This window comes from Carcharhinus amblyrhynchos, chromosome 19 (assembly GCF_965287045.1).
Source record: "Carcharhinus amblyrhynchos chromosome 19, sCarAmb.v2.hapA, whole genome shotgun sequence".
In the NCBI taxonomy this organism is placed as follows: Eukaryota; Metazoa; Chordata; class Chondrichthyes; order Carcharhiniformes; family Carcharhinidae; genus Carcharhinus; species Carcharhinus amblyrhynchos.
The window spans coordinates 16392590-16417528 of record NC_137342.1 but is presented as its reverse complement, the minus strand read 5'-3'; the positions used below and the strand labels follow the sequence as shown (position 1 = coordinate 16417528).

General features: G+C 43.3%; 1 protein-coding gene across 1 annotated transcript in view; it reads right to left on the bottom strand.

The window, feature by feature from the left end:
- The window catches only part of LOC145355597 (uncharacterized), a 138691-nt gene that overhangs the window by 10734 nt on the left and 103018 nt on the right, over window positions 1–24939 (bottom strand). The window contains exons 83-97 of the mRNA XM_080207848.1: window positions 24349–24411; window positions 24060–24107; window positions 22476–22532; window positions 22273–22332; window positions 21208–21270; window positions 20892–20951; window positions 20074–20136; window positions 19777–19836; window positions 19181–19246; window positions 14877–15259; window positions 11631–11802; window positions 11306–11538; window positions 6395–6578; window positions 3399–3612; window positions 475–653 (exon numbers count right to left, since the gene is read on the bottom strand). Coding sequence (XP_080063974.1) covers window positions 475–653; window positions 3399–3612; window positions 6395–6578; window positions 11306–11538; window positions 11631–11802; window positions 14877–15259; window positions 19181–19246; window positions 19777–19836; window positions 20074–20136; window positions 20892–20951; window positions 21208–21270; window positions 22273–22332; window positions 22476–22532; window positions 24060–24107; window positions 24349–24411 — 1905 coding nt within the window. The remainder of the gene's footprint in view (window positions 1–474; window positions 654–3398; window positions 3613–6394; window positions 6579–11305; window positions 11539–11630; window positions 11803–14876; window positions 15260–19180; window positions 19247–19776; window positions 19837–20073; window positions 20137–20891; window positions 20952–21207; window positions 21271–22272; window positions 22333–22475; window positions 22533–24059; window positions 24108–24348; window positions 24412–24939) is intronic.

Below are 24939 nucleotides of genomic sequence, written 5' to 3'. Positions count from 1 at the left end.
TGCAGCAAGTAGTCATTGGCACCCAGCTACCAGCCGTCCAGGACATTTATCACAAATGCTGTCTGCGGAGACCTGTCAGCATTACTGGAGGTCCCACCCACAGGCTATTTGCCGCCACCCGCTCCCCCTCCCCCAACTGGAGGTGCTACAGATGAATTTGAGCCCATACGACCAGTTCAGAAACGCCTTCTTCCCAGAGCTGTTACCCAGCTGAACTCCATCCTTTAACGCATTCCCAGGTGATGGTTATCGTGGAATACGCGTGTATACACTTAAATGACTATTGGCACTATTTTATAAAGACTCCTGCATTTGCTGTTTTCTTTGCATCTTGGGAGCCTACAAGCTCACTTTTCCTTGTATTTGTACATTATACAATGACAATAAAGTTGAATTGAATTGAAGAAGAACATGTATATGTAAATTATTGCATTTGGAGTATTGAGGATTATTCTGTAGCTTTATAGAACTCACAGCATGATCCATTTGTTGAGCCTCGCCAGTCAACACATGCCCCTGCTGCACGACATGTCACGGCAGCAGCTTCCAGGTTAGCACAGTCCATCTCTGTCTGATTGGCCATGCAGCGATCATACTGACATGCCTTGACGTATTTGCTAAGCTCTTGCCTGTTTCGGCACACCGCGAATGAACTGCAGAATAAGAGTGTAAAACCACTTAAACATCAGGAACATAAAAACCCAAAATTATTTCCCCTCCTTAAAAAGGCTTCAACCCATAAAATTATGAACCTGCACGTTAGGAGCAGGAGCTGGCCAATTGGCTCCTCAAGTCTGCTTGCTATTTAGTAAGATCTGATTCTAACTTCAACTCCACGTTTTATTGTCTGTTGATAACCTTTTACCTTTTTGTTTATCAATATCTAGCTCTGCCTTAAAAATGTCCAATAACCCTGCTTCCATAGTCTTTTGAGGGACAAAATTCAAAAGACTCACAACCCTCAGAGAAATCTTTTCCTCATCTGTCTTAAATGAGCGGCCCCTTATTTTTAAAAAGTGACTCCCTAATTCAAGATTCTTTGACACTAAGAAACATTGTCTCCACATCCACCCTGTTAATGCCTCTCAGGATCTTAAGTTATGTTTTTTTTATTCATTCATGGGATATGGGTGTCACTGGCTGGCCAGCATTTATTGCCCATCCCTAGTTGCCCTTGTTCAGAGGGAGGTTGAGAGTCAATGACATTGCCGTTGCTCTGGAGTCACATGTAGGCCAGACCAGGCAGATCAGCAGATTTCCTTCCCTAAAGAGCATTAGTGAACCAGGTAGGTTTTTCTGCCAATTGGCAATGGTTCCTTGGTCATCAGTAGGTTCTCAATTCCAGATATTTTTATTGAATTCAAATTCCACAGGCTGCTGTGGCTGTATTTGAACCCAGGTCCCCAGAACATTAGCTGAGTTTCTGAATTAATAGTCTCACGATAATACCACTAGGCCATCACCTACCTCTCTTGTGAGGTGCCAGAGTATAAAATTCCTAACTATGTTATTTTAGCATAAATTAGACTATAATGGGTGGCACAGTGGTTAGCGCTGTTGCCTCTCAACACCAGGTTCGATTCTGGGCTTGGGCATTGTCTGTGTGGAATTTGCACACTCGCCCCATGTCTGTGTGGGTTTCCCCCAGGTGCTCCTGTTTCCTCCCATACTCCAAGGATGTGCAGGTTAAGTGCACTGGCCATGCTAAATTGCCCATTAGTGTCCAAAGACCTGTAGGTTTGGAGGATTAGTCATAGTTAATGCATGGAGCATCCAGCATAATAGAATTCTATTGCAATTTTTCATTGGATAGACCAAATTAGAAAGTACATGCTATACAATCTAAAATTTGAAAAATAAAAGTCATGTTTGGAATTTTTTCAAAACCTTTATCCCCCAAAGGGTAGCAGAAAGAATGTTCCCAATGGTGGGGGAGTCCAGAGCTAGGGGTCATAGTTTGAGGATAAGAGTAAATCTTTTAGGACAGAGGTGAGAAGAAATTTCTTCATCCAGAGAGTGGTGAATGTGTGGAATTCACTACCACAAAGTAGTTGAGACCAAAACGTTGTTTCATTTCAAAGAGAAATTAATTCTAGCCCTTGGGGTTAAATTGCTCAAGGGATATGGGGAGAAGGCGGGATCAGGACATGGAAATTGATGATCAGCCAAGGTCAAAATGAATGGCAAAGCAGGCTTGAAGAGCTGAAAGAGGATATTCCTGATGGTGGGTGTATCCAGAACCAGGGGTCACAGTCTAAAGATACAGGATAGACCATTTAGGTCGGAGATGAGCAGACATTTCTTCACCTAAGGAGTGGTGAACCTGTGGAATTCATTACTAAGGAAATAGTTGATGCCAAGACATTGAATTTATTCAAGAGGTGGCTGGATATAGCACTTGGAGTGAATGGGATCAAAAGTTATGGGGAAATAGCAGGATTAGGCTAATGAGTTGGATGATCAGCCATGATTATAATGAATGGTGGAGCAGACTTGAAGGACTGAACAGCCTCCTCCTGCTTGTATGTTTCTATGTAATGGTCTACTCCTGCTTTTATTTTCTATGTTTCAAACACAGGACCAGATCTTGTGCAAGTGGGCACTAAAAGCCTAGGCAGCATATTACCAATAGTGGCCTGTTGATAGCTGCAAAATTGAGGGCCGCAGCCTGCCACCTAGTAAGTTCAGCCTTGTCTCTAATAAAACATGGGTGCTGCTGAAGCTGTAGGAAGAAGCAGAGGATGCCTAGATCACGGGGTACCTTTGAAAGCAAAAGTAAAATTTTTATTTATTGTCCTGTGTATGGGTTAGGGGATGCACATCTTGATTAGAATGGGCACAGCTGACATGTTGACCATTGCAGTCAGGGGATCTAGCATGGGTCATGGAGCGGCCATATAGGAGGTACCCTTTCTTCCTGGGAATTCCAAATTCACATGGTGGAAGGATAGGAGCTACCTCACAAGGTACATTTATAGGCCGCTTGACAACATGATTCACTAGGATCAAACTTCCTGTCAAATGCAGCTTTGTGACAACAGTTGAAAGCACCTGGCTTTGCCTCCAACGTTACTGCATGAGGTGGCCCCTTGTCCCAAAGCCAGTAAAATGCCAGCAGATTTGGGAAGTAGCAGATAATTGGTCAGTTAAGTAGTCAATAGGCTGCCTGCTTTCTGATCAGCAGGTTGTTATAAAGCAGAGGTTGACGGGCAAATTGATCGGGCTCCCTTCCTGGTGACTTCTGCCAGTATTTTACGCAATTTTCTGCCCATCTCCAGGGGGCTGCAAAAAAACACTTATTGGCTTGATAGATATATACATGTATATAATTATTTGAAATGAAGATCTGGATAGATTTTGTTATCTATTTTAAAGAAATGACAGAAAACGGTACATACTTTCCCGATATGACATCGCACATTGTTTTCCCGTATTCACATGATGGGGGGGTAGGAGGTGCATCACAAGGTACGTTTGTAGGGATTGCCTGACAATGTGGTTTTTTGGGATCATCAATCTTCCAGTCAAGTGCAGTTCTGTGGCAACAGTCAGGAGACTCCATGCGTCCATTCCTCCTTACACAGTCATCATTTTTATTTCTAGTACATGTACCTGCGAGATGGAAATAGTTTGTCAGTGAGCAGAATCTGTTCCACTATTGGCGCAAAGTTCATGTTTTTTAAACCAGAATTGACTTTTACAAAGGCCTTAAAGGCCAAACTCAAATGAGAAGTTTAAGGTGGGTGCTTACTACAATGATATGAAGGGAGAAGTTTCAGAAAAAAAAAGTACTAGAAGCTGACAAGTGATTGTAAAGCATTAAAATCACAAGTTTATCAATTTCCATTGGTCATCAACGTTAGACAGAAATTTTCAGACATCAATCTGTGATCCATAGAGGTTAACAAGTATGTATCCAGTATATTTGTGCTGCTTTTTGCTGCTGGAAAAAGCCAATCATGTTATTATGTTGTGCAATGTTTCTTTCAATTTGAAATCCCCCATCAAATTAATACTGTAATTCGTGTAGTTTATTGATATGCTCCCATCCTCTCCAAAAGCCCCTGAATCCACTGTCACCTCCCAAATTCATTCCCATCTTTCTTGGAACTCCATGTTTGAACCCCATCAATCAGACTTATGGCTCTGCCACAGTATTTCAACAGCTCGTATCAAGATCATCAACAACATCCAATGCAGCAGTGACAAAGGTAAGCTATTCTGGCTCATTCTGCTTGACTCACTCTCAGTCACATAGTTCCCCATATTATCCTTTTCAAATGACTCTGCTGTTGTTCAGCTGGGTGGCTCCATTCGTACCTATCTAATTATAACCAGAGTATCGCTTGCAATGGCTTTCTTTCACATTTTCCCATTGATATCTCAAATGATCCCCTCAGATCTATCCTTGGCCACCTTCTATTTCTCATCTACATGCTGCCCTGGGCCTCATCATCTGAAGTCATGGCATTTACTTTTTTTTAAAATATGTTCTGGTTGCGCCTACTTGTTTAGTTCTACCTCGCTCAATTCCATTGCTATTGCTAAACTATCAGACTGTTTGGCATTGCTGTTGCTAAAGGATCAGACTCCTTGTCCAACATCCAGTACTAGCTGAGTAGAGATTTCCCCCAATTAAATACTGGGAAGACCGTACCCATTGTTTTAGTTCCTCTCCAAACTCTGGCTACTGGCACCATCCCTCTCCCTGACAATAGTCTGAAACTAAACCAGACACCAGTTTGCGATCTTGCATACCCAAGGTAAGTTTCTGACCAGAAATTCACATCAAAGGCTCCTTACTTCCACTTCTTGATTTCAACCTGCCTTAACTGATTTGCTGCTGAAATCCTCACTCATGCCTTCATTATCGCTGGAGCTGATTTTCCAACACAGACTTGGCTGGAATCCTACCTTCTACCCTCCATAGACCTGGAGGTGGTCCAACATTTTGGGGCTATTGTCATAACTCACACTAAATCCTGTTCACCTGTCATCCCTGTGCTTGGTGACTTACAGCAACACCCTGTCAAGCAACATCCTGACTCCCAAATTCTCCTTGTTGTTGTAAAATCTCTTTAGATCTCCCTCTCTGTTATCTCCCCCTTCCCTAGAACCCTCTGAAATACTTGTGTACATCCAAATCTGATCTATTGAGTATCCCCTATTTTAACCACCGAGCCACTGGGGGCCTTGTCTTTGGTTGTTCTGGAATTCCTCCGTTTACCTCAACCCGTCACAATCTCACTGCCCTCCTTTCAGACATTTTTTGTAAAATGTCTTCTTTGACTATGGTTTGGGTCACTTAACCTAATTCTTAGAATCATAGAATCCTACAGTACAGGAGGTGGCCATTCGGCCCATTGAGTCTACACCTACCACATTCCCACCCAGGTCCTATCCCCATACATTTACCGTAGCTAGTCCCCCTGAGACTAAGGGGCAACTTAGAACATAGAACATAGAACAATACAGTCCTTCGGGCCTCGATGTTGCGCCGACCAGTGGAACCAATCTAATGGCCCTCTAACCTGAACTATTCCAATATTATCCATATGCCTATCCACTGACCATTTGAATGCCCTTAAAGTTGGCGAGTCCACAACTGCTGCAGGCAGGGCATTCCACGACCTTACTACCCTCTGAGTAAAGAACCTACTCATCCGTCCTATAATTACCACCCCTTAATTTAAAGCTATGTCCCCTTGTGTTAGCCATCACCATCTGAGATAAAAGGCTCTCACTGTCCACCCTATCCAATCCTTTGATCATCTTGTATGCCTCAATCAGGTCACCTCGTAACCTTCTTCTCTCCAATGAAAATAACCTCAAGTCCCTCAGCCTTTCCTCATAAGACCTTCCCATCATACCAGGCAACATCCTGGTAAACCTCTTCTGCACCCTTTCCAATGCCTCCACATCTTTCTTATAATGCGGCGACCAGAACTGTACCCATACTCCAAGTGCGGACGCACCAGAGTTTTGTACAGTTGTAACATGACCTCACGGCTCCGAAATTCAATCCCTCTACCAATAAAAGCTAACACACCGTATGCCTTCTTAACAACCTTATCAACCTGGGTTTAGTATGGCCAATCCACCTAACTTGCTCACCTTTGGAGTGAGAGGGGAAACCAGAGCACCCAGAGGAAACCTATGCAGATATGGGGAGGATGTGCAAACTTCACACAATGACTCAAGTTGGGGATCAAACCTGGGTGCCTGGCACTGAGAGACAGCAGTGCTAACCACTTTGCCACTCTTAATGTGGCTCAGTGTCATATTTTGGTTTATAATGGTCCAGTGAAGCAATTGGAATGTTTTCCTAATTTAACAGCATGCTAGAGAGTGTTGTTGATGCTGTTACGGCTTATATTATGATAATATCTCATACCGCACTGTCCTTGGGTGTTATCCAAGAAGTACTGTTCTGGCACTTGAATCCTGAAATTCCTTTGGTGACCAGTGATAGTAGTTCGAATGTCAGGGATGAAAATGGATACTCTGTTATTAGCTTTGGTAATGTTAATTCCTTTTGCATGATATAGAAATTTCACTGCTACTCCATTGACATATACCTATAGGAGAAAATGAAAAATCATTTGACAACTCCATTTGTGAGAAGTTTATTCCCAAATCATGTCACAGTGATGATAACAATCAAATTGTGTGAGCTGGTGATCAAGCCTTTTGCAGAAATTAGGAAATTAGAAAAGCTACGATGCAGAAAGAGGCCATTCAGCCCATCACGTCTGTACTAGCCAACAAAGGAAAGAGACCAGTCATCTGCCTACTCTCATTCCACTTTCCAGCATCTGGTCCATAGCCATGCAAATGGGAACACTTCAAGTGCAGCTTTTAATTGAATTGAGCATTTTAGCGTCAACTTCCAGGTGCCCACCTACCTCTGCATGAAAGAGTTTTTCCTCTGTAATCGGGCTCTGTAGTGTTTTGGTGCTATGGTTGCTGTTAGGGGACCAAAACTGTGTTCAACGTACATGCGTATACTTTCACCAAAAATTGCACTAGACACCACAGCTTACACCCATGAGATGCATGCATAGCAGGACATTTGTGATTTCAATCTGTGTGTAATGTTAATTTGATGCCAACAGTACTATTTGGACACTCCAGTCAATACCCTTTCTTAGCCTCACGCACCTGACTGTAAAGTCAAATGGCGGGACAAACACTCCTTGGATTCCTCACAGCAGCACAAATGTTAAAGAATCATCAATTACTTAGTGTACTTTTGGTTGATTTCTATAGGCTGTTCTTGCAGGCTTCTTTAACTCTAAAAGTCTTAGCCTTTTATACTTGCTTTGACTTGTAACAGTCTACCTGGTGTGTTGTGAGTTATAATGTAACCAATAGCAAAATGATGTGGTGGTCAGCTGACCAGTTGACTGGGTACAAGTAGAGAACAAGTGGGATTGTGGGTCGCATTTGTACCCCAGGATGTGGCCCAAGTGGTAGCGTAAATGAAGTTTCTTTATGAAACATTTAGTTTGATTTACTCTGTGAAGTTCTTTTATTGTTTGCTATTAGAGTATCCTTACTGCCAGATGAACAGCGTGGCAAGTCTGAAAGGTTTTTTTGCTGACTTTAGACTTCTGCACAAACTGCCCCAGAGCTGATTTGCCCTTGGATTAGCTCATGAATGAGAAGTGATCAGAGGCAGAAGCAATATAGAATAGGACAAACTATTAGAAGAGGAAGGAGAAGGAAGGGGATAAGGACTTTCAGCAAGAGACTATATCCACTTAGGATTGTGGCTGATGGTCTGCAGATTTTTAATTTTTAATATGCCGAAAGATCTTCAATCAAGCAAACCTGATTTTTGGTGAAAATTGTTGTTTCACTATGCTAGGATTTCTTGCGGCCTGGAACTTGTCAGAGGACGCAAGGTGTCAGACTTAACAGTTTGTCCTTGGTAGGACAGAGTTCTTTACATTGTTTGGTGACAATGTTCCTTACCTAGGCATTGGAATGTAAACAAAATGCACTTAAGGGCCTTAAATATGTTGGGTCTGGAGCGACCAATGCCACTACTCTGGATATATTTGATTGGCCCATTGGCAATTGGGGTTTCCAGTCAATTCACTGGCTGAATGACAGAGAATCTTCCGGATGCAAGTGGAGAATTGTCAATAACTCAGAGACCAACCATCACAAGAGAACCTGTACCCTGAAGGATGCTTCACAGAAGGTAGATTCTACATCGAGGATATTTCATAAGAACATAAGAACATAAGAAATAGGAGCAGGAGTAGGCCATCTAGCCCTTCGAGCCTGCCCCGCCATTCAATAAGATCATGGCTGATCTATCGTGGCTCAGTTCCACTTTCCCGCCCTCTCCCCATAACCCTTAATCCCCTCTTTTATCAAAAACCCATCAACTCGCTTCTTAAAAATATTTAGCGAGGCAGCCTCCACGACTTCAACGGGCAGAGAATTCCAGAGATTCACCACCCTTTGAGTGAAGAAGTTCCTCCTCAACTCTGTTCTAAACCGCCTCCCCTTTATCTTGAGGCTGCGCCCCCTAGTCCTACTGTCTTTTTTGAGCAGGAAGAGTCTCTCCACCTCTATCCTATCCATCCCATTCATCATCTTATACGTCTCAATGAGATCTCCCCTCATTCTTCTAAACTCTAACGAGTACAAGCCTAGTTTATTCAGCCTCTCCTCATAGCTCAACCCCCTCAACTCCGGTATCAGCCTAGTAAACCTCCTCTGCACTCCCTCCAAGGCCAAAATATCCTTGCGCAGGTGCGGCGCCCAAAACTGCACACCAGTACTCCAGCTGCGGCCTCACCAATGCCCTATACAGCTGCAGCAAGACCTCCCTACTTTTATATTCAATCCCCCTCGCTATGAAGGCCAGCATCCCATTCGCCTTCCTGACCACCTGCTGCACCTGCAAGCTGGGTTTTTGCGACTCATGCACAAGGACCCCGAGGTCCCTCTGCACCGTCGCCTGCTGCAGTTTTACGCCACGTAAGTAATAGTCCTTCCTACCAAAGTGGACCACCTCACACTTGCCAACATTAAATTCCATTTGCCATTTCCTGGCCCATTCGCCCAGCCTATCTAGATCCTTCTGCAGACTCTCCACACCCTCCGCACAATTTGCCTTTCCCCCAATCTTGGTGTCATCAGCAAATTTCGACACCCTACACTCGGTTCCCTCCTCCAGATCATCTATATAAATGGTAAATAGCTGAGGCCCCAGCACCGACCCCTGGGGCACCCCACTAGTCACCAACCGCCAATCCGAATAGCACCCATTGACCCCCACTCTCTGCCTCCTATTTGACAACCAATCCTCTATCCACGCTAACACCCTATCCCCAACTCCATGTCCCCTGACCTTCTGTAATAACCTCTTGTGAGGTACCTTGTCAAACGCCTTCTGAAAATCCAGAAAGACCACATCCACCGGCTCTCCTCTATCCACTGCCCTAGACACATCCTCATAGGCAATGTTTTTCCTAAACTCAGCAGTATCTACTTTCAGTAAATAAAGTTGATATTCAGGTAAAGTTAATATGCAGTTAAGAGTTAAAGTTCAGTAAAAAGTTGCAACTATTTATGTTTGAGTTGGTACTAGAAGTGTTAAAGAAATTGTTGAATTACTGTCCTTGTTTGTCTCAATAAACTTGAATCCTTGGAAGTTGTTTAAATTAAAAGCTGTACAACCGGATGTTCAGGGAAGAATTTTGCTACATGAACTCCAGTGTGGAGCAATGTGAAAGACATCTGTGGTTCAATGAGAACACTGAAACCTGCATCTGATGTGACAATGCAGTGCCTCTTCAAGAGGAGTAGGCCAGCTTTAAGAAGAGTCAGGCAGTTATCATTTTGAGCTCCTTACGGATATTAGCAGCTAACCAGCGGCTGATGAATGACAGCAAGAGTACAAAGATGGCATTCTGCCTGTGCTACTGTAAAGAGGTCAGGTTAATTATGCATTGCAATTCCCATGCCTGTTTTGAGGAGGGAGGGGGGGTTATCCAATTTAGCCTTTTCCATATTTCTAATTTGAATTAAAATAAAAGAGATGATACATAATAAAACTAGAGTAACCCGTAACACAGACATTTAAAAATGTGAGATAAGGGTTGTCAGTATTGTAATATATTTACTTGTGGCTTTCAGCGTTGGTAATTACGCATGCAGGCAAAAAGCAATGGATGGATGCAACACAGAGTTAACTCTGTACATACAAATATTCACCACAATCCAGAAAGATCATGCCACTGAATCAGACCAGGGATTCCATTAAAGATTCCATCTGATAGGAAGAGGGCATCTCAGTGACGTTGGAATTTAGTACCCCATCATACACATTTGAGCTATGGACCCAAATCCACTTAAAACAGAGTTCAGACCACCAAGATACTGGGTGAAATCTTACCAAAACAAAAATAAAAGGCAGAGTGGTATTTCCATCAAGATTCTACTGCACTTGCCAGAAAAAAAAGGGGCAGTGTGTTTTACGCCATCATACAGAGAGGCGGGGCTCAAACTGGCAAAACCTGGCTGCACAGCGATCAGGGACCCTGATCAGGACCTGAGTAAATCACCACCTCCACACACACAGCCCTCCGTGGAAGTCTCAAGGATTCCCCCCTGCCCCCCACTCCCCCAGTCCCAACCCCTTGTTCAGAGTCAGCACTGCTCTACCACACCCCACTCCATCCTCATTGACATCTATTGCCAGGTTGGCATGGGTATGGTGCCAGGTTCACATCCCACTGAATATCTGGTGGGGCCAATTGTGATGGCGGTGATGGTGGTGGTGGTCGGGGCGGGGGGGGGGGGGGGGAGGGGGGGAGGTGCGGCGTTGCACAGTGGGTGAAGTTCTGGAGATGATTATTGCTAATGACATGCTAATGTATTAAAATGGGTTTTTTGAGGTCCCGCAGTGTGTTTCACTCCGCCCTACTGGGGTGGGGGTGGGGGTGTTGTGAATAGGGGAGCAGCAAGATCTGAACTTGGAAACTCACTGGCACAAAATCACATTCTCAGTATTTTGGGCACAAGTTGCTATTCCCACAGATGGAGTATGTGGGCTTAAAAATTCAGCTAGCAGCCTTAAAGCTAACATGGGGATGAATCTTTTATCAACTTCACCTGAGCAATCGATGAGAACTACGAACACAGTTCTCAGAACTCACTGGATTAGCTTTACAAACATCAAACTTCGTTTAGTGAAATAATAATTGAACAAAATCATAATCTTGACACCGGTTAATAATCATTTAGTGTTATTCTGAATGTCTGAAGACACCTCAATACTTACTGTGGGTGGCTGCCCAGTTGTAAAATGGATGACATTTCCATTGTATTTAATAATTAATTTTTTGGGGCAATATTTGTGTACTTGTGGAACGCAACGAAAATTGTCAAGTATCACAGAAAAATTGTATCTTGGCACAATTTCTTGCACAAGTGCATATGCGCAACTTTCATGGAAGTCATAGGACAGCCCATCAAAGGTACGGTAATGATCATTTCCCCATAGTTGACATTCACCTAAAATTAAAAAGAAATTGCAATTTAGTTGCCGACAAAAAAAAATCACAACCGATGCGAATATCTTTCTTATTGGAATGAAAGATACCTACAGTTACAGTCCCATGTTGCACAGCAACCACCTTCAGTTGTAATACTGACGGGCAGTAACCCACTGTGACAGTTAGGTTTCGCAGGTTGTTCGCAGGCGACATTCGTAATTTTATATGTTTGCTTTATAACACAAGTAAAGGTTATACAGCCCTCTCGCCATGTTTCGTTGCACTAGGAAAGGGTAGCAAACAAATTAATATATTAGCAAGCATTCCAATTAGCTGAACTGTCCTGTTGTTGTTTTCACATTATTGTGCGAGAAAAGAGAAACAATTCCTATCTGAGTGTTTAAACATAACAATTCAAAGAAGCCTTGGCATCACATTAATTAGGTTTCTATGACTCCTTCGTGCCACACATTATGAAGTGAATCTTGGAAAGCAACTATTGTGTTCACTATATTAGTACTCGGGTTTTGTCGAACATGTCATGGTGAAGTGGAACACATAAATCAAACAAGGACCTTTGTCAGTTCAATGAGATACACTGGAAGCACAAGTATCAATGTTTCCTAATTTGGTAGGCCTATTCACCATCAATAGCAGAAGGGTTCATAGAGAGGGGTGACAACAAAGTTGCAGAGAAGCAAGATGGAAGATTTAAGTGAACATTGGGAGGTAGGCAGTTTTAGGGCCAAAAGCCAGGATCTCCTATCAATATAGCTTTAAGTGAGTTTAAGAAATGATTGCGACTTGATTTGATTTATTATCACATGTACTAACATAGTGAAATTTTTGTTTCTTACAGACAAAGCATACTGTTCATGGAGAAGTAAATGAGAGAGTGCAGAATGTAGTGTTACAATCATAGCTAGGGTGTACAGAAAGATGAACTTAATGCAAGGCAAGTCCATTCAAAAGTCTGACAATAGCAGGGAAGAAGCTGTTCTTGTTTCGGTTGGTATGTGACCTCAGACTTTTGTATCTTTTTCTGGAAGGAAGAAGGTGGAGGAGAGAATGTCCAAAGTGTGTGGGGTCCTTAATTATGCTGATTACTTTGCCAAGGCAGCAGGAAATGAAGATAGAGTCAGTGGATGGGAGGCTGGTTTGCATGATGGATTGAGCTACATCTTTGCTTGCGGAGGGAGTAAGCATTCAAGTGGCATTGCTTCCAATACCAAATACACCAACTGCACCACTCACAACATGCACATTTGAAGTACCTTTGGTCTAGAAAAATGACCCTCAAGATGCTCCACAAGAGAAACGCCATTGAGCAAAAGTTGACAATGATATCAGGAGGGATCAAAATTAGTCTTGTTAAAGAGGTAAGCTTTAGTGAGGCTCTTAGCGAGGAGATTGAGGAGACATGGTCACGGCTCCAGAACATGGGGCCTTGAGCGAAGTTCGTAACTAACATAACGGCAGTCACACGTCTGCCAAGTGTTTTTTTTCAGCACAATCTGCGGATCATATGGAAATTTCCATGTGTCCCACCCCACCACCACCCGCCAGTGTCCCGTTTCTGCCCCCCTCACCCCCTGCCAGTGTCCCGTTTCCGCCCCCCTCACCCCCCGCCAGTGTCCCATTTTCCCCACCCCCCCCCCACCACCACCCTCCAGAGAGTAGTTCCTCGTAGTGGGGTTTGCAACTGTTCCTCATTAACAGGGAACAGGTATCCTGACCCCATTAATGGGGACAAAGCCTATTAAGGACTCCTCTCACCGTTTGAGATCAGAAGCAAGTGGTGGTGCCCTTTAGGCAATGCCAGGATGCCAGGCTGGCACTGCCCAAGGGGCAAACTGGCACTGCCCATCAGGTGGGGTGATCGGTTGTTGGGGAGGAAACTTGCTGCCACTCTGCAATTGGGATCGGTGGGGGAGGAAGGGATGAGTCACTTGGGGCTGGCCATGGTGAGTTGGGAGATCAGGGTTGGCTAGGGTGGGTGGTCTGGAAAGCTAGGGATCGGGTGGTTGGGAGGGGTGGTCTGGAAGGCCAGGGATTAGGCAGTTGTGGGGAGGGGGGGGTACGCAGTGTGGAAAGCCAGTGATCGGGGGGGCTGCAGGTCAGGACAATGATCTAGTGCAAGATTCCTTGGGGATCAGTGGGAGGCTGACAATGGAGGGGTCTTATGTACATGCACCTATCTCTGCACTGACAGCTCGGCACACACGCAATAGCTCACTCAGCATTATGCTGCCAGTGTCTCGGGCAGGAATAGGTTCCACCTCCCTACTTATCGGAGCAAACCATGCTTAGGCAATCTGCAATGCTTGGAATGCCAGAGATCCATTCTAGTACTGGGAAAATGGAAAACTCCTATTTTCACACTTAGTTTTGCTTTGGGGGAACCCAGGCAGGGATCCAGACAGCCAAAGGTACATTGATGGGATGAAGGCATTGTGGGTATGACACAGACAAGAGTTGGAGAAATGGAAAGATTGCAAATTGTTGCAGAGCTGGAGGTGGTGATGGGAAGTGCTGTGTCAGGAGGGAATTTGAATGAGGGTGAAAAATTTATCATTGAGGCATTGGTGAAGCAAGAGCCAATGTAGGGTCAGCAATCACAGGGGTGTATGGTGAGCAAGTCTTGATGCGAGGGGGTGTATATATGTCTTGAGCTCAGATTTATAGAAGATGGATGATCAGAGGCCATTCAGGATAGTATTGAAAGAGTCAAATCTAGAGGTATTAAAAGTATGGATGAGAGTTTCAATAACCAAGAGTTGAATCAAAGGCATTTCAGGTGAGAATAGAATCATAGAACCCTATAGTGCAGAAAGAGGCCCTTTGGCCCATCGAGTCTGCACCGACCACAATCCCACCCAGGCCCTACCCCCATATCCCTACACATTTACCCATAATCCCTCTAACCTACGCATCTCAGGACACTAAGGGGCAATTTTAGCAAGGCCAACCAACCTAACCCGCACATCTTTGGACTGTGGAAGGAAACTGGAGAACCCAGAGGAAACCCAGGCAGACATGAAGAGAATGTGCAAACTCCACACAGACAGTGACCTGAGCCAGGAATCGAACCCAGGTTCCTGGAGCTGTGATGAAGCAGCATTGCTAACCACTGTGCTACCGTGCTGAAATGAATAATTTTGTTTATGATGGATGGGAAAGCTCAGTTGCAGGTTAGATAGATCACTGAGGGTGTGAACAAACTGTGACAATGGATAGGGAAGATGTGGAATGTGCAACACCAAACATGCTGTGTAAAAGAAAGCAATCCACTTATTTTAAATATAATTGTTCTCAAGTATTGCATTACATATCAGAAATTAGACAGAATTTGGTTACCTTCCGTGGTGGGTTTGAATCACAGAGACATTCTTCGGGTGTGGCAGTTGTGGAGACAGTCGTAGTTGAGATTGGAGGGGTTGTGCTTTTGCTTGGCTGACAGCAAACTCTAATCCTGTAGTCCATACAGATAAAGGCATCAGGAGCTGGCTGGTGGCATACCAATCCCTTATGCATGTCACATGTCACACTGTCTCCAGTATGATTGAATGGATGTCCAGGGAACCTGACTGCTTCGCAATGAATATTAGTAATCTGGTCTGTAGCAGAGTTACACACATAGTTATGAATTGGATCCAGTGGTTCATAGTCTGTAGTGTCAACTGGAAGGGATGGAGTGTGATTATTAATCCAGCCTGACCAGACACCATTGCAAGGAATTGCTGCAAAATAAAAGGAAAACATAATAATTATCTTCATACATAATAACAATAATTCTATGGTGTTTTCAAAAGCTCATTTTGACTCATTTTGTTTCATCTGCAAAGTTATGAAATGACAATTATTTTTAAAAGCTCAAATATTTTGGAGCATATCTCTCAATCAGTAGTTTAACACTACATTTGTGAAATTTAATGATCAGTATTGTCCTGAGGCTCATTTTATGAGCCATAGATGTGATCAGAAAATAAGGAATTATAACATCTTGGTTGCAGGTCTCCTTTGATGCTTAAATGCGTGTATCTGTATTCTCTTCACTGATCCCAGAAAAAACGCTATTAAGAGTAAGGTTTTGATTAGACCACATTTGAAATATTGAGTAATTTTGGGCCCCTGTATCTGGCCTTGGAGAGGATCCAGAGAACGTTCATGAGAATGATCCCAAGGAATGAAAGGCTTGGTGCATGAGGAACCTTGAAGGACTCTAAGCCTGCATGCGATGGAGTTTAGAAGGATTGTGTGGAGTGGGGGTTGGGGTGGGTGGAAATCTCATTGAAACCTGGAGAATACTGTAAGACCTGGATAAAAGTTGATGTGGGGAAGGGCACTGCTTCAGAATAAAAAAAAGAGGACTACCTTTTAGAACCGAGACAAGAAGGAATTTTTTTTTCAGCCAGAGGGTGATGAATCTGTAGAATTCATTGCCACAGAAGGCTGTGGAGGCCAAGTCAGTTAGTGCATTTAAGACAGAGATAGATAGGCAAGGGGATGAAAGTTTACAAGGAAAAAGCAGGAGAATGGGTTGAGAAATTTATCAGCTATGATTGAATGATCGGAGCAGACTTGATGGGCTTAATGGCCTAATTCTGCTCCTATATCTTATGGCCTTATGGTTTTATGATTTGGGAAAGTGGGAATCCGAAATACTGCAGCCTTTTAGAACATAGAACATAACAGCGCGGAACAGGCCCTTTGGCCCACAATGTTGCGCCGACCAGTCTTATTTTAAAAAAAAAACATTGACCCACTAATCTAAACCAATCCCTTTTCGTCCATAAACCTATCCACCAATCTCTTAAACGCCCCCAAACTAGGCGCATTTACAACTGCAGCAGGCAGGGCATTCCAGTCCCTCACCACCCTCTGGGTAAAGAACCTGCCCCTGACATCCATCCTATAACTACCCCCCCTTAATTTAAAGCCATGCCCCCTCGTGCTAGCTTTCTCCATCCGAGGAAACAGGCTATCACCATCCACCCTATCTAAACCTCTAATCATCTTATATGTTTCTATAAGATCCCCTCTTAGCTGCCTTCTTTCCAGCGAAAACAACCCCAAATCCCTCAGTCTCTCCTCATAGGACCTCCCCTGCATACCAGGCAACATCCTGGTAAACCTCCTCTGCACCCTCTCCAAAGCCTCCACATCCTTCCTGTAATGTGGGGACCAGAACTGCACACAGTACTCCAAGTGCGGCCGCACCAGAGTTGTGTACAGTTGCAACATACTTGCCATACTTTTGCCATACTTTGGTGCACACAAATATTGATCCTAACAACAAGGATGTAATGCAGACATCAATAAATAAGTACAGATCAGTAGAGACTAAGAGAGGGTACAAAAAAAAGACACCTGTAGCTAAAAATTCAACTTTCCTGCTTTTAAGTCAGAACAAACATCTAGAGACAAGAGTCATGAACATCTCCATCCCATGTCTGCTGCTTTTCTCTTGACACTACTAGAAACCCCATTGATAGTGCCGGGACCAGAAAAGAAAGAAGACAGTGAGGGAGGAGAAGCATGAGCACTCACTCTCATATACACAGCCACCTGCTCAGATACAGGCGTTACATACAGTTTAGAAGGAAGCTAAGAGGCAGCATCTACAATTGGTGAGATGCTGAGACTGAGCGGCCTGTGGTCAGGACAGGGGACAAGGGGAGTGCAGTTGCCCACCTCCAAGTTCAGCAGAGGACACGGGTGAGGATTTTGATGGGGTGACTTGCAGAAGGAGGCGGAGGCTGTTCACAGTGCAATGCTTGGTGCACCAGCAGGCCTGTCAGAGAACCTGCATTCATTCTAGAGCGCTTAGATGATAGCCATCATGGCTGCAGATACCAGAGTATAAAAGGGGCTTCCGTGTTCTCACAAGCAGTGCAGAAAAGTGTGCTCAGGTTAATTAGTAGGATTGCTGAGACAACACTCCAAATTACTGACAGTCACTCCTTTTGTATGAGCCTGCTACTCTTTCTCAGAATGATAGGATTCATCCACCTTTTCCACATGGTGCTCTCTCTATAGCCTGTCAGATACTCAGCCCATATTACTGATGTACATGCTGAGCCTTCTAGGGCCAGCGCTACTTGCACTAGTCTTTCAAGGCTAACTCTTCCATTGAATCTCAGCAGCATTCTGCCAACCATGCTGCAGCGACCAGCGAGAGCACTCAAAGAGGGGGACGAGAGGCAGTAAGGGAATGCGCAAGGGTAACGTGTGGACATTTGTATTGAAAATGGCATGGGCAGATGTGTACATTTCAACTGATTGCCATGAACTGCACAGCAAAACTTGTGTCCACATCTCTCGTGTTATACAGAGCACAGCAAATCTTGACACCCAAGGTGTAGAATCATTGTCACAGTACAAGATTAACAAGGTAACCAACACAATTCTTTTGCTGTTCTTGCGGTGTATCAACATAAGTGGAAACTCCATTAGTTCTGCAAAAATGATGATGAAATATGGGGGAGTAAGTGCAGGTGCTGAATTGGCAGGAAAGCTGGTCTAGATCACAACTGTTTATTCAGTGCAGCTTCAGACTTGAATCTCCACACTCTGTGCAATTCAGGGGTCCCAATCGTGAATATCATTAACAACCCAGGGAGGGGTAGGGCCTATTCGTGCCTGTGTTTGACTGTTCTAGAACTCTGTGTATGCGCAGTGGCTCCAGCCTGAGACCCTCGCACTGCTGCCCTTCCAGCACCTCTCTCATGGCCGATCGCAGCCCCCATGACAATTCCTGGGCCAGTTCCAACCACTCCCACCCACGTCCAGGAGCACCCCGATGTCCAGCCCACCCCAATACAGCAGTGGCTATTTTTCCCCACCACAGAAGACGCCTCCCCTCCCCCCTCTGCTGGCCAACACTCCCCCCCTCCCCACAACAGGAGGGGGCAGACCCTCCCCAGCCCACTCCAATCACTGGCCTCCCTCCTGCCCAGACCAATCCCCATGCAGAGTGGCAATGGGACCCCCTCCACCCACTCCCTAAGCCCCTGCCCCCTTGGTACTGCCTGATGTCTGTGGTGCCCCCTTGGCATGGACACTTTGCCTCTTGGGCAGTGCTGGGGCACAGGCTGGCACTGCCAGGGTGCTCCTGAACAGGGAGCACCACCCCCTGCCCTCTGACCCCGCCCCCTGGGGGGGGCCCCCAATTGCCCCCTTCACTCCAGCAGGATCTCCAGCTAGCTCCAAACATGGGGAGATACTCTAACCCCCTCTGGGGTAAAATACTCCTGGCAGGGTGGGAGATGCTATCAGATCTGGCAAGTTCCGTGCTGGGCCCAATAATGACATTTAAAGCAGATTAAAATCACTTACTTCTCTTCCCACCAGTTTCTAGTGCGGTACCGATGCGACCGCTCTCTGGTTCAGGGAGACGCGCGTGCATCAGGAATACATGTGCGAATCCCGCAAAACGGCCATCATGCGATTCTCCCATCCCACTGCTCCAAAAACACTTGCACATCGGGATGGGAGAATCACCCTCGGAGTGTAGTTTTACATTATATCTTTCAGAAGGAACGGATCAGGCATGAACAAAATGGAGTGATAAGCTTCTATTGAGAGGGCGCTGAAGTTGAAAAGGGTAGGTTATTTTAAAATTGTTCCCAGTATGCAAATGAAAAAAAGACATTACTCACCAGTTGTGGTGCCAATGGTTGAGCCAGTTGTTGTTGTTGTTGTTAGTGATACTGTTGTTGTTTCTTCTGGAAAACAGTGAAGATATTCAAAAATCAAACATTCTGACACAATTCATATTTATGTAATTTCACTGTATGATGATGTGATTTGTGCTGGATAAATATATGCTAATAAGTGCAACTTTACAATACATCAGTCAAACAATAGTGGATCACTCAAACAATACAAAGGCCAAAGACCTCAAACGAGGAGTAATTGGGGTGAAGCAGAAAGAATTGAAACAGTTCAAAGAATGCTCCATGTTCATGAATAGATGACCTCACTCACCAGTTGTAGAACTGGCAGTAGTTGGCCTAGATGTCACTGTTATTTCTTCTGAAGACAAACAAAATCATTCAGAATAATTATGATCAGGGATCATATTGAGACAGTTTCAACAGAATCACAAACTAGAAGACAAATTCAAAGAGAGTTCACAAAAGAGTTTGAAAACCATAACGAGAAGTGACTATTCAGAGAGGATCCTGCATTATATAACTTTGCCTCTTTCACCTGTAACACCTTGTCATTATATAAAGAAGAAACCATCACTTACTAGTTGTGGTACCACTAGTGGAGCCAGTTGTAGTTGGTGGCACTGCTGTAGTTGTTACCTCTGAAAATAATTAATAATATTCAAAATTACAGTATTCCAATGTAATTCCTAAAATGTGCTCTAATAGACTTTCACAAGACGACAATCTACTTGTATTGAGATAAAATGATTATATATTAGTCAAAAATGGAGAAGAGAAAGATATTGAAGGAGGAAGTAATTGAGTTTATAGCTAAAAATACTGAATGAAGGAAGGAAAATGATCTTTTGTGTTAGTCGATAGAAAACTTGACTCACCAGTTGTGGAACGGGCAGGAGACTCAGATGTGGTGGTGGGCACTGTTGTTGAAGTTGTTTCTTCTGAAGAGCAGAGAAATTATTTACAATCACAGTGCAGAATTTTGAATTGGAACAGTGTTGTGGCAGTTTCAAAAGAAATATTAATTATTACACAAATTAAAAGCGAATTAAATTAAAACTCACTACAAGTTTGAAAATTCTTTCACAGATCTCCATTCGGTGAATTCTCCACAATGAAAGGTTTTTCCTTCTACACGAATGGCAAGTTTTCCACTACAGAATTACAGTGGGTCAGAAGGCCAACGATCGGGAGGTCAGCAATAGGTGGGTGGGGAGAGCCACTGCGCATGCGCCCATCTCCGCACTGATAGAACGATACATGCACAGTGGCCCACTCAGAACTATGCTGTTGGCCTCTCACGTGGGAATAGGCCCTGCCCCCTGTTTTCTAGAGAGAATCATGCTGAGGCACTTTGCAGTGCTCAGAATGTTGAGCTCTGGTAAGTTTGCTTCAAAAAAAAACAAACTGGCAGACATTATTCCAGTTTTCCCGTATGTCGGGAACATAGATTTCTTCTGAGAGAATCCCAGCCAAAGTGTCTGACCTCAATGGTCAGCATTAAAGGAAGTTTTACCGTTATAATTTAAATAAATCAAAACCAGATTTCTTAAATACTTAATCAAATACTCTTTTCCTGCTTGAGGACAGGGGTTAAGTCTAAAGGAATGGACTGTCACTGTCAATAAGCTGGATATGAAAAATAACACTTGTGTCTGATGCCTTGCTATTTTACACTGAAGAAACTAGCACTGACCAGTTGTGGAGCCAGTGGTTGAGCCAGTTGTAGTTGGTGGCACTGTTGTAGTTGTTAACTCTGAAAAATATTAAAGATGTTCAAAGTCACAGAATTCGGATCAATTTCCTGAAAATCATTTATGAATTTTCAAAAGACGACAATATGTTTTGTGCTGAATCAACACAAAAAAAAAAATTAGGGACAAATTTACAATGCATTATTTAAAGAACTATTAGAAGAACAATCTTGAAATGGAATGTCATTGACTTTATAGTTGAAAATACTGAAATAGGGAAATAATTTTCTATGTTCGTTGAAACAAAACTTCACTCGCTAGTTGTGGAACTGACAGTAGATTCAGATGAGCTGGTTGGCACTGTTGTTGAAGTTGTTTGTTCTGAAGAGGAGAGAAGTTATTTACAACCTGAACACAGTTCATGATTTTCGATTGTCACCATCCCTTGCTGATGATGTAATCATGTTCACCCCCATCATGGGCATGAACCTCAGTTCAATACATTTGAATATATTTTCATACCATTGAATTCTCCCACCCCATCATGGATTAACTCCTCACTATAATTTCAAATCTTGATGACGTTTACAACAGGTTCACCTAGATGTGAACCCGGCACAGGTTAGTACTGCCAGGTTGGCATCATGCCCATGCCAACCTGGCAATGCCAAACCATGGCAGTGCCAATGCTGGATCCTAGTGAAAACCTTATGGGAGATATGGGCGAGATTCATTTATTTGTGGTGGTGGGGGCGAGGGAGGGGAATGAGTGTGAAAGCTGTGGATGACAGTGGTAGCCGTTTGGGTGGATGGTTCTTTCTGGGGATGGGGGTCCAATGCTGGTGATGTTCGAGTGCAAAGAGAGGAGGGTGCCAGCATTGCCAGTTTGGTGGAGGGGGCGACCAAGTTCTGATTGCAGTTTGGAGGAGGGGTGCTTTTGGTCAGAACATTATCCTTCATTCAACAATGGCACACATTGAAATATGGATATGACAACTAAGCTCTTACTCTCAGTTATTCAACAGCTCAATATCTGCTGACCCTTTGGGAGATAATGCCTGATTATCCAGATAATAAAGAACTGGAATTCACTGAAGTTTATCACTACCGTATAAATCATAATTCATGGTGATGACTTGCTGCCTGAAATTTTAGAATTTCTTCCTTTATGAAGAATAAAGCTGACAACTTCAATTGAGGATTTTTCATTGTTAAAATGAATCAAAAGAAGAATTTTTCCAATAGATAATCCAAAAGCCTGCTTCCTCGAGCAGGAATGGACTCAGTTGCTGGAAGCGTAAACCACTAGGTAATCACTGTCAGTGAGATGAGAGTGAAAAATAACACTTGTGTCTATTATACACTGAAGAAACCAGCACTTACCAGTTGTGGAGCTACTGGTCAAGCCAGTTGTAGTTGGTGACACTGTTGCAGTTATGCTCTCTGAAAGACAATAATCACAATCAAAACAGTCTCATGTCAAGCAGGGGGAAGTAATATGCTTCATGGGAAGGAATACTGAAATCGGGAAAAAGACATTTTTGTGTTAGAGTTGATAATGTGTACTGAAAGAAGGAATCACTCACCAGTTGTGGAACTGGCAGTCATCTCAGTTGTGCTGCTTGTCCCTGTTGTCGTTGATTCTACAAAAGAACGAACAAACCGTTAAAAAAAAAAATTGATATATCCAACTTGAATGGAAAGCTTTGAGGGAATTTACCAACTTGCAGCAAATTCCATAATTTAAATGAGAGTTTGCAATTATTAAATGTGTTCAATTCATCTGCTGCCTGATATGATCCAAAGGCTCGACAACCAAGGAATTATTGTTGTTGTGAAGTCAAGTGGGTATAGTATCAATCCACTTGGGCAGAGACGTATTACAGAAGAGCAATGTGAAATTATATCCCTTGAAAGATCAGCCATGATCTTATTGAATGGCGGGGCAGGCTCGAAGGGCTAGATGGCCTACTCCTGCTCCTATTTCTTATGTTCTTATGTTCTTACGTTGTTTCAAGCATAAACATTGATCAGAATCTTAAAGGGAAATCTTAACTCACCTTTGAAATAACACAGTAAGAACTTTTATTTTACTGGCGTGTGCACACGAGATCCCGCTGGAATGTCTAATCAAGTAGCCAAGAGATCAATACAGTGCTTTTCTTCCTCAGAAGGACACTACAAGATCAAACTGGATTCCAAACACAAGGCTCTGGTGGTGGATCTGATCCCACCATCTTATGATGCGAGAATGTGAAGAATGCAGCAAAGCTGACAGAGGGGTTTTCACTACCGGGGGTTTAAGATGTAATAGCATTCTTACTTTCATGAAGGAAGACAACACTTACCAGGTGTGGAACTGGCAGTAGAAGTGGCTGTGCTGGTTGTCTCTGTTTTCCTCCAGAAACAACAACAACTACATCAACAAACTTTCACAGTCAACTCACACAACTCGAATCAGGACAGTATTGAAAGAGTTAGAACGTGAGGCAGCAGGGAATACATGAGAGAATGAGCAAAAAGATTAAAGCCTTTTTCTACAGGGGCCCCAATTGGATATTTGCATCTCATTTTATACATTGTGTATTCCATCTGAACCCTGACAAGCTCTCCATCAGAAGAGTATCACTGTGAAAGATTGAATTGGGAACACTGATTCCAGTCTCCCTTTATGATCTCAAACTGTAATGACAAATAGCTTAAAAGGGGATTCAGACTCGAACACAATGATACCCTGCACAAAATAGTGATTACTCTGTTATTCAATAAACGATTAACTGCATTTCAATCTGGAGAAGTTTCCCATTTATCAATATGTACAGCTCAATATTCAAAGATGATTATCACCTGAACGGAATACACTGTTGCCGAGTGGTTTCATGTTATCTTTAATTTAGTTTTACAATCTAGTTACCTCTTTATAATGTTCTGTATGCTGAGACAGGAGAGGCAGATATTAAGATTTATTTCAATCAAGTGTGTGCTCTCAGCTGGCTTTGGGAATAAATCAAAAAGAAATATTGATGCCAATAAACACTGCCCTCTGGTGGGAATGGAAGAATATACCAGGAGAGAAAGGCAATAGACTTTCACAGACAAGGAGCTGACGATGTAATGAAACCGCTTGTATCTAAATCCTTGCAATGTGTAAAGAAAGAGGAATCACTCACCAGTTGTGGAGCCAGTGGTTGTTGGTGACACTGTTGTACTTATCAACTCTGAAAAATATTAAACATGTTCAAAGCCACAGAATTGTGACTGAATTCCTAAAGAACATTTTGCAATTTCATACAAGACAAAATGGTTTTTGCCAAGTAAAAATCAAAGAATGTTATTAAGGGCAAAATAATAGTGCATCATTCAGAAATGATGTTTAAATAGAAGTAATTCAGATTATAGCTGAAAATACTGAACCCGGGAAAATATTTTTCACATTCATTAATAGAAAACTTCACTCACCAGTTGTGGAACGAACAGTAGACTCAGATGTGGTGGTGGGCACTGTTGTTGAAATTGTTTCTTCTGAAGAGGAGGGAAATTATTTACAAATCACCGCACAGAAGTTTGAATTGGAACAGTATTGAGACAGTTTCAATGGAAATATCAATGATTTCACAAATTAATACCCTTCACTACAGGTTTCAAAACTCTTCCCCAATCCCAGATCCCCAATCAAACTCCTGCCACAATACAGAGTGTGTTTGCTTCCATTCAAGTGACATGTTGCCCTTACATAATTAGAGAAGTGGTCCAGTACAGACGGAGGCCACTTGGCCCTTTGCGTCAGCACCGATTGGGCATCAAGTGGGTAGCTATCCTCAAGGTCACCACTACGTGTGTCCCTACTATCAGTACCACAACTGGTGAATGAAGTTTTCTTTTAAATGAACTAAAGATTATTTTCCCAAACTCAGTATTTTCAGCTATAATCTCAAACCAGCACAGACCAGTTGTGAGAGGGAGCGTGCAGAAGAGATTAAAGCCTTTCCTAAAGATGCCCAATTGGATATTAGAGCATGTCATTTTATAGATTGTATATTCTGGGGGACA